We start from the raw sequence: 8,851 nt of genomic DNA on the forward strand, positions 1-8,851 counted from the left end.
TGGTGATTTGCATGTATATATTGGAGTTTAGAATCACCAAAAGAAATGCTTCGTTGATTGTTTCGACACACACACAAAAACACAAAAATAAAGAATACGGTGAAAAGGAAGAGACATACATGGGTGAGAAAATGAAGCTACCTTAGTAGACTAGTACAACACATGAACACTGAGTATTGAAAGCTGAAATGAACAAGAAACGAAACAGAACAACCTCACAACACAAGACACTCCTGAGTGATTTGAGTGTGTGAGAAGAAACCGACAAGTTTTTGAGATAAGTCCAAGCATCCCATGTGGTTTCCTCCCACTTTCCATGAACTTTGTTTCTGTGCCCCTTCCATTCTTCTCTTAAACCCACTTTTCTAAGGACAACAATCCAATCCTATCCAATCCAATCCAAGCTAGCTAACCTCTCAGCCATGTGGGAATCCCAGGGAGACTCAGCAGCAGGACTCATCTCTTCAACCAAACTTGGAGTCCAAACTCAAGGGTTTCACCAAAGAGGAAGCTCTTGGTATGTATACAAATTCATAATGCTAATGCCTTCAACTGTTGCTATGAATTTATTCATCTACTGTGTTATTGTATCAAGGTATGTTTCAGCCGATATTCCAAGTGACCTCTTAATTCAAATTGCTGAAACTAACTTCCACTTGCACAAGGTACCTACCTTAATTTTGTTTTGTTTCATTGTTCTATTGGATTGTGTGGTCTTTTCATTCTGTTCTCCTATTTTGTGAAAGTATCCCCTGCTATCTAGAAGTGCAAAGCTGAACAGAATCTTATACGATTCGCGAGACCCTGACTTGAGCAAGATTGTTATGGATGATCTCCCTGGTGGACCTGAGGCTTTTGAGCTTGCATCCAAATTCTGCTATGGAATCCCTGTTGATTTAACAGCAGGCAACATCTCGGGCCTAAGATGCACTGCGGAGTATCTCGAAATGACAGAGGATTTAGAAGAAGGCAATCTCATATTCAAAACAGAAGCATTTCTAAGCTATGTGGTCTTATCTTCATGGAGAGACTCCATACTTGTGTTGAAAAGCTGTGAGAAGCTCTCACCATGGGCAGAGAACCTTCAAATCGTCCGAAGATGCAGCGAATCGATTGCGTGGAAGGCCTGCGCCAATCCGAAAGGAATAAGGTGGTCATACACAGGAAGAGCAGCCAAAGGTTCAAGCCCAAAATGGATTGAAATGAAGGATTCTAGCCCCAGCAGGAACCAGAACCAAGTTGTTCCACCTGATTGGTGGTTTGAAGATGTTTCAATCCTTAGAATTGATCACTTTATCAGAGTGATGACCGCAATCAAGGTAAAAGGAATGAGGTTTGAATTGATTGGTGCTGGAATAATGCACTATGCATCAAAATGGCTGCCAGGGTTGATGATGAATGAAGCAGCAATGCCAGCAGATGAATCAAGCAATTTCAGCAACAGTAATAGTAGCAGTAGTAGTGGTGGAGGACTTCACATGATTGTGGCTGCATCCAAAGAAGAGAACACTTCAACTACCAGTCTTCAAGCCAAAGATCAAAGGATGATAGTTGAGAGCCTAATCAGCATAATTCCACAACAGAAGGACAGTGTTACATGCAGCTTCTTGCTGAGGCTTCTTAGGATGGCAAACATGTTGAAAGTGGCACCTGCATTGGTGAATGAGTTGGAGAAGAGGGTGGGAATGCAATTTGAGCAAGCAACACTTGGTGATCTTTTGATACCTTGTTATGAAAAAAGTGAGACTGTGTATGATGTGGATCTTGTTCAGAGGGTGTTGGAGCATTTTCTTGTTCAGGAGCAGACTGAGAGTGTTAGTCCAAATAGGGAATCATTTTCGGAGAAGCAGATGAATGCAAAGGCAAGAGTTGCAAGGCTTGTTGACAGTTATCTCACTGAAGTTTCCAGAGACAGGAACCTTTCCCTCACAAAGTTTCAGGTTCTTGCAGAAGCTTTGCCTGACTCAGCTAGGACATCTGATGATGGCCTTTACAGGGCAGTTGATTCTTATCTTAAGGTAACTTTTTATTAATTCATTCTTAAACTAGTATGCAATGTTCTAATGAATTGAATTTAACAGGCACATCCGACGCTTAGCGAGCACGAAAGGAAGCGACTGTGCCGAGTAATGGATTGCCAGAAACTGTCCATTGATGCTTGCATGCATGCTGCTCAAAATGAGAGGCTACCACTAAGAGTAGTAGTCCAAGTTCTGTTCTCTGAGCAAGTCAAGATAAGCAATGCACTGGCCAACACTGCTTTGAAAGAAGCTGTTGGTGTTGAATCTCATCAGTATCAGCCTCCTGTGCTCACCAACCGGAAAACACTTCTGGAAGGGACGCCGCAATCGTTCCAAGAAGGGTGGACAGCAGCCAAGAAAGACATTAACACACTCAAGTTTGAGCTTGACACTGTCAAGACCAAGTATTTGGAGCTTCAGAATGACATGGAGAATCTTCAGAAACAATTTGACAAGCTCATGCTCAAGCAGAAGCACACTTCACCATGGACTAGTGGCTGGAAGAAACTCAGCAAACTCACCAAGATCACAGATAATCATCATCATCACATTGCACCTCAGATTCCAACTCCTGAAGAACCACACACCAGGAAGACAACTAGAAGGTGGAGAAACTCAATTTCATGACAATCTCATATTCATTACAATCATATGTTTGGTGATTATGGATTAATTATGTCAGTAATTTTACACGTCAAGCTCAACCATCATAATTTTCAACTTCTATTAGACAAATAAAATTAGGACCTAAATGAGAGGAGCACTAATTTCCACGTGTGCATAACTTTTTGAACTGTTAGATACTGACACAACAGTCCAAAGATTTTCTGGTCCGTTATGCAATCAGCAAATTTTCGTCTCCACGGGACTATTCAACATATCAATTTATTTTAGAATAATGTGTTTTATTCTGTATACCTTTAATTAAAGCAATCAGACACTACTTTATGGTGTGCTGAAGCAATCAAGCCGCCCTTGTACTATTCATTCTGCAAATTATTTTCCGTTTCTAGAGTTGGAAGAATTTGACAATTATATTCCCCTGAGCTAATTTATAATGCCCATTTCCTTAACTGGAATTATTAGATTACAGTCCACACATGATTCTTAATTTTAATTTGGAGTGTAGCTAACTTTAGTACGGAAAACTAAATATAATGTTACTTATAACTGTACGGAATATATATAAACGAAGAAACATGATTAGATGTTGCAAGATTAATCATGCCATCGTGCATGAAAATAGTGACACAGTTATAATGTGACAAGCCCACAATTAGTCAATGAACCACGCACTAAATAATGGAACCAAAGACAGTGACAGATAACAAATAGACTGCTATTTGAGAAATGATTTATATGTTTCTTTTGTAATCTTACATAAGTAGATATATAGTTATATACATTATTCTATTATTTATTCGGTAGAACAACATAGACCCACTTGTGATGAATTTTATATCCTTTCAATAGTAAAAAAAGGTGGCAATTAGAGTGAATGCAAATAATAGTATATTGTGATTTCATAATAATTAACTTTCACTTGTGCTCATGTTCCTATTAAACGATTTGATTCTGGTGTCCTTGTCCATGCACTTATTTGGAGACAATGTTTTGTTTTGAAATCCATGAATGGTTAATCTTTTATGCATTGTTACTATCTCCAACAGTCCCAATGGTACATGCATATTTACAATGTCTTCATGTACGACAATATCTAGCCTCCTTGAATAATTTCTTTTTTAAAAACTCCACACTTAAATCAAACGAAAATTTAAATAAAAAGAAAAAAAATACAGAAGACCAATACAGTATAAGAAAAAGAGATATAGGTTTGTTCAATTCCTTCTACAGTGATTGTGATGGTGAAAAACAGAGAAATATAACCAATGAAGTAACCAATAAAAATAACAAAAGAACAAAAAATCGTTTCAAAAATTATAAATCATAAAATTGTTTAGTTTGAATTTGAAACTGCTGCAACCTAAGAAGAAAACACCTACAAATGCATGAAAAAAAAAATAAGAGTTTTGATGAAAAAGTAAATGCGATGAATTTGATGGCGTTAAAAAATTTGGAGAACTAATTTGATTGAGTAAAAATTTCAAAATCAATGTCTAATAGGTGATATTTAGGATACCATTTTAACCACATTTATTCGTCTTTATTTGGTTGATTTCTAAACCACAAAGACCTAATGATACAAAGAGTACAATTCTTCCATAGTAGAACTTCTATATTTACCAATATCCATCTTTCGATTCTTAGAGCTTACTCCCACTTGGTGCATTAACTGTATGATATTCTCATGCAAAATAATAGATTATTAAAATAATACAACACCAATAGAATACATAAAACATTTTTACACTTTTTATTTAAATTCTAGCCATATCAGTCATCAAAATATCTTGTATGAGGTATTACAATCATTTGAGGAGCACATGCAAAATGTACAAGATAAGGAACATGATAATGGGATCATAGATAGATAGTAATATTAAATTATTCAAGATTCAACATATACAAGCATGAAGCACATCAGACACCTGACAAGATAAACCTGCATACATGATACACCACTACCATAATCTTTCACATTACAATTATTCACACAATCAAAACAACCGACACATGCTATATAGTACATAATAGCATAATGACCTATATCAATCACAAAGTACGATAAACTAGAATTGTTGATCATCATTCCTCCCTCAAAACAAAAGTAACCCTTCACCACAAATGCTATACCCAAACACAAAGGGGCCCCATCAAGAAACTCATGATGAACACTAGGAGGGCTCTCTCCCCTTCAAGCACTATCCCCAACACAAGGAGAACTTTCATGGTACTTTAAGAGTTTTATGGCAGCATGTTATGTATGCATACTTTGAAAGATGAAAGAGAGGACAAAAGCATGAAATCAAGAATTGAAAAAAGAGGGTGGAGTGTGGGACCCCAGTTACTCAATGCGCATGCATTCAATCACCAACCGGGTGCAACACTTGAGAGAAAAAAAGGAGAGGGTCCTCATATTTACAGCACAGCTTGCCACTACTGCCTCCATACCCTTCAATCTGTGACCCTTTACTCCTTCAACAAAAGCTACTATATTGTAATCATTTGGTCAACAAATTGAAGCCCCATTGCGCAATTTGCTCCAACTACAGTGGTAAAGAGAGTAGTACTATCTATTTTAGCATTAGTACCTTTATTTCCCAAACATATGTACACCGAAACAAAAAGAAAAGAAACAAGCAAGCATACTAGGTTAAAAAAGAGCTCAAAGAAATGCATCTTTCCACTTCAACCAACATACTAAAACTTGAACCTGGGTGGCAGTGAGTAGCTAATTATAGTTTACTCCAAGTGTTGAGTTTTGGACGCCAAAGATTTCAAGTACTCAATAGTTTGATCAATGACAAAAAGTGGCTGCTTTCCTTTTGCACCAGGAATCAAGTTCTCAAGAACTCTCAATAATTCCCGAATCTGGTCCTTTTTCAACTGAAAATCACCTGCCATTGATTTACCTACTTTCTCAGCGCCAAAAGAATTCTGTGATTCAGCATCACTAATGCACTCGTGGTTTTCATTTGGTCTTAACGAACTGGAACTGTCCACAGGTTGTGGTGATCTATTGCAGCCACCATCAACTAACTTCGGCCTTTTGTTAGGCCAGTCATAGCTAGCAACCCCCTCAGTTGTGTGTTGAAATTGTTCTTGCATACCATAGGTCCTTTTAGTAACCAAAGGGGAATGGTCTGTACTTGTTACCTCGTCATCATCACAATCATTATAATCACTGTCATCATCATCAGAATAAAGCAATGCATTGATTTCCTCCGTGTCTTCATGCATTTCACTTTCTTCATGACCTACATGATCATTATCAGACTTTTTTGGTAAACTGCAATCGGCTAGACCATTTTGACGCATACTACTTGTCCATCCCTTCTCATTTATATCACAAGCTAGAGGAAATTCTCTAGCAGAATTAATTGGACCCTGGACATGAGGGAGGCCAGGACCGTAAAACATTCGTGTCTTATTACCAGAGCGGTCAAAAATCAGGAATTTTCTCTGCAAAGATTCAGGATTTGCATTTTGCAAAGATCCTCCAGTATGCACTTCTTTGAAACCTGTTTTTGCAATGGGATGCCGAAGGAAATGTTTCAACTCATCTGTTGGCTCAGTCTTTGGACCCGGGATAGCAGGAGCTGCAGGTCCTTGAAATGCATTGACAGCAGGAAAGATGCAAGTGGTAGAATTTAAACATGCTGGAATACCAAGTAAGCTGGGGTCTTCCAGCATGCCAAAGCAATTCAAATATGGATATCGCCAAGCCACATGCTGTGGGCGAGGCAAACATCTATCAGCCTTAACCATTCAACGAAACAAACGACCTAAAAGAACAAGAGAATCCATCACTCAATGCTAAATGCAAGAAGCATTTGACACTAGAGAATAAAGTGCATTTGGAAAGACATACCCGTAAATGCTATGTACACCAGATATCGGATTAGATCTCCAGTGACTTGCTGCTTCTCTTAGGAAAAAAGGAAAGAAAAGGAAAACAACAAACTCCAACTTAACGAAAATGAAATCCGAGTAAATCTACGTGACGGGCTTAAGCAAATGACGGAAGTACTCAGCCTGCAAAGGATCAGAAAAAAGCATTGATGATTCAAAATTTCAAAAAAGCTACTAGCTTATAATCACATGTATAGATAATAGAAATGATTCAAACGAACAGTCAGGGGAAATGTATACAATCAGCAATGTTTTCACTGACCTGACAAAAGTGCAGCGGTTGGAAGCAAGCTATAACTCTAACAACAATTGTTGATTCACCTTCAAGGCCATTCTCATGTTTCAATGCCCGAAATCTTGTCTGGCTTGCTGCTTGGCACACCATAACTTCTTTTGACCCTTACCACACTACTCAGTCAATCTGAATGTTTTATGTGCGCCAAAGAAATGCCAAACAGAATATGGCAACGAAGACACCAAACAAAAAACAGGGATGGCCAGACTAGAGATCAATATGTAACAATGACACACTAAAGATACAAGTATACAACACAGGGAATCTGCCTCCGCTTCCTATATCTTAGCCAATTCTATACTTATCAGAAGAAAAGATAAAACACTGGGTAGCTTCCATGGCAGTAGCCCAAGCAACAAGGGAAAAGCTAATATAATAGACTATTATGGAAATGGTGATTTACAGAATAACTTTACAATACAAATTCAACCGTACAACTTGACGGAACACATCAACAGAAAGACCCAACCAACGCATGCTGATTTCTTTCAGATATCCAGAACTTGTTAAAGCTTCATGCGCTCGGAATAACTGGCATCCCTAAAACAATATTATATCATCATTGAATAAAGACCATAGTTTGTTTGTACAAGACACAACACTCACATTTCTAAAATCAGAGGGGAAAATGTCTTTAGATGAAAAACACAACAATAATCACTGTGAAAATGGACATACAAATTGCTTGTTTGCAATCGCCATCACACAATTACATGAAAGATCTAAGACTTCAAAATAATAATGAAAATTTCTGAGTTATGTAACATATGTTAATTTCAGAGGTAGATGACTCAAGAAAGGAAAAAGGCATATCCTTATGGGAATTGACAATAGACTGGAGGAAATCTAGCGCAAATTCAAGTAAAGTCTTCACATTTTTCACCCGATCACCCAATTAAGAAGAGAATATAGAAAGCTCAAAAAGCAGAATAAGGAAAACAAGCGTTTGAAGTACTTACAGATGGATATGACTTGGTATGAGGGAAAACAATGTCTTCTTTTGAGCAGAGAATAAAGAAAGAGAAAGAGAAAAGGAAGCAGTTCAAGTCTATATAGACACCCAATTTTCACTTTTTAGTTTTTACATTTTTTAAATTCTTTTCATTTTTTATAATCTTATTAAAGGAAGTTAATAATCTTTTAATAGGTTATTATTTTAAATTTAAGTTATTGTTAAATTAAAATTTATTTGAATTATTAACAACGAATACAACATTTTTTAAAGATGAGTTTTACATAATATAGGATTTTACTATCATGTGTCTAAAGATATTGATTAAACATATTTTAATTTTTTTTAGTATTTTTGATACATTCAATGCATTAAAAACATAAAAATATTTATTTTTATAATAAATAATATTAAAACATTTTTTTATAATATGTTTGATCAATATCTTTAAGATATAGAATAACAAAACTCAATAATATATTCCGAAAAGATTAATAAATTTGTTGATATAATCATTTTCAGAATTCTTTGATATAATATTTAGGATTTTTTATAGGTAATTTATAGGAAATTGTCCGATAATTAAATATGAATATTCTGTTTTCATAAATTAAAACTTGTTATATCATGTAGGTTGTCAAATAATTTCAGTTAAACATAAACTATATTATTTAAGTTATCTACTTATCTTTCCCTAATTATTATAATGATAATACTTGAGACTTGATCGTCATCAGATAATCTTGTACCGTTGTACGTATCACGCGTAGATAAAGTTGGTATTTGTTTGGCATTCTAAAGGAGTATTATTTTGGCCGTATCCAGAAGATTATTTGGCTCAATCTATATAAATATGGTCAACTTAAATATTTTTTAAGTTAACTATATAATTCCTCTAATTTGAGCATATACTCTACTTATAATAAATAATTAAAAATAATCATAATTTATCTTATTTAGTATTTATTATTTATTCTGATAATTAATAAATATTAAATAAAATAAATTTTAATTTTTTTTGTTCTTCTAACATTATCGAATAAATAAACA

The 8,851-nt window shown here is 35.7% G+C and overlaps 2 protein-coding genes across 3 annotated transcripts; one reads left to right on the forward strand and one right to left on the reverse strand.

The window, feature by feature from the left end:
* Positions 1 to 8: 8 nt before the first annotated feature.
* On the forward strand, positions 9 to 3,058 carry LOC130970684 (root phototropism protein 3-like). Its single transcript, XM_057896843.1, has 4 exons — positions 9 to 517; positions 596 to 665; positions 747 to 2,018; positions 2,082 to 3,058. Exons 1-4 carry the CDS (start codon positions 423 to 425, stop codon positions 2,646 to 2,648), a joined length of 2,004 nt encoding a protein of 667 aa, XP_057752826.1. The 5' UTR covers positions 9 to 422; the 3' UTR covers positions 2,649 to 3,058.
* Positions 3,059 to 4,431: 1,373 nt separating this feature from the next.
* On the reverse strand, positions 4,432 to 7,873 carry LOC130969681 (transcription factor bHLH143-like). Of its 2 annotated transcripts, none has more exons than XM_057895527.1 (4): positions 7,809 to 7,873; positions 6,817 to 7,389; positions 6,514 to 6,677; positions 4,432 to 6,427 (listed from the first exon to the last, which is right to left on the reverse strand). In XM_057895527.1, the coding sequence occupies exon 4, from the start codon at positions 6,408 to 6,410 to the stop codon at positions 5,385 to 5,387; it is 1,026 nt and encodes a 341-aa protein (XP_057751510.1). In that variant the 5' UTR covers positions 6,411 to 6,427; positions 6,514 to 6,677; positions 6,817 to 7,389; positions 7,809 to 7,873; the 3' UTR covers positions 4,432 to 5,384. The 2 variants fall into 2 exon arrangements, with proteins under 2 accessions (XP_057751510.1, XP_057751511.1); XM_057895528.1 differs by having other exon boundaries at positions 6,817 to 7,380; positions 7,809 to 7,854.
* Between the last annotated feature and the right edge of the window lie 978 nt (positions 7,874 to 8,851).

The sequence above is a fragment of the Arachis stenosperma genome, chromosome 3 (genome assembly GCF_014773155.1).
Source record: "Arachis stenosperma cultivar V10309 chromosome 3, arast.V10309.gnm1.PFL2, whole genome shotgun sequence".
NCBI lineage: Eukaryota > Viridiplantae > Streptophyta > Magnoliopsida > Fabales > Fabaceae > Arachis > Arachis stenosperma.

Bases quoted from the DNA above. Each gene is read 5' to 3' on its own strand.
- LOC130970684 (XM_057896843.1), top strand. From the start codon at position 423: ATGTGGGAATCCCAGGGAGACTCAGCAGCAGGACTCATCTCTTCAACC. The intron at 518-595 runs GTATGTATACAA...TATTGTATCAAG, and splicing joins CACCAAAGAGGAAGCTCTTG to GTATGTTTCAGCCGATATTC. The intron at 666-746 runs GTACCTACCTTA...ATTTTGTGAAAG, and splicing joins CTAACTTCCACTTGCACAAG to TATCCCCTGCTATCTAGAAG.
- LOC130969681 (XM_057895527.1), bottom strand. From the start codon at position 6,410: ATGGTTAAGGCTGATAGATGTTTGCCTCGCCCACAGCATGTGGCTTGG.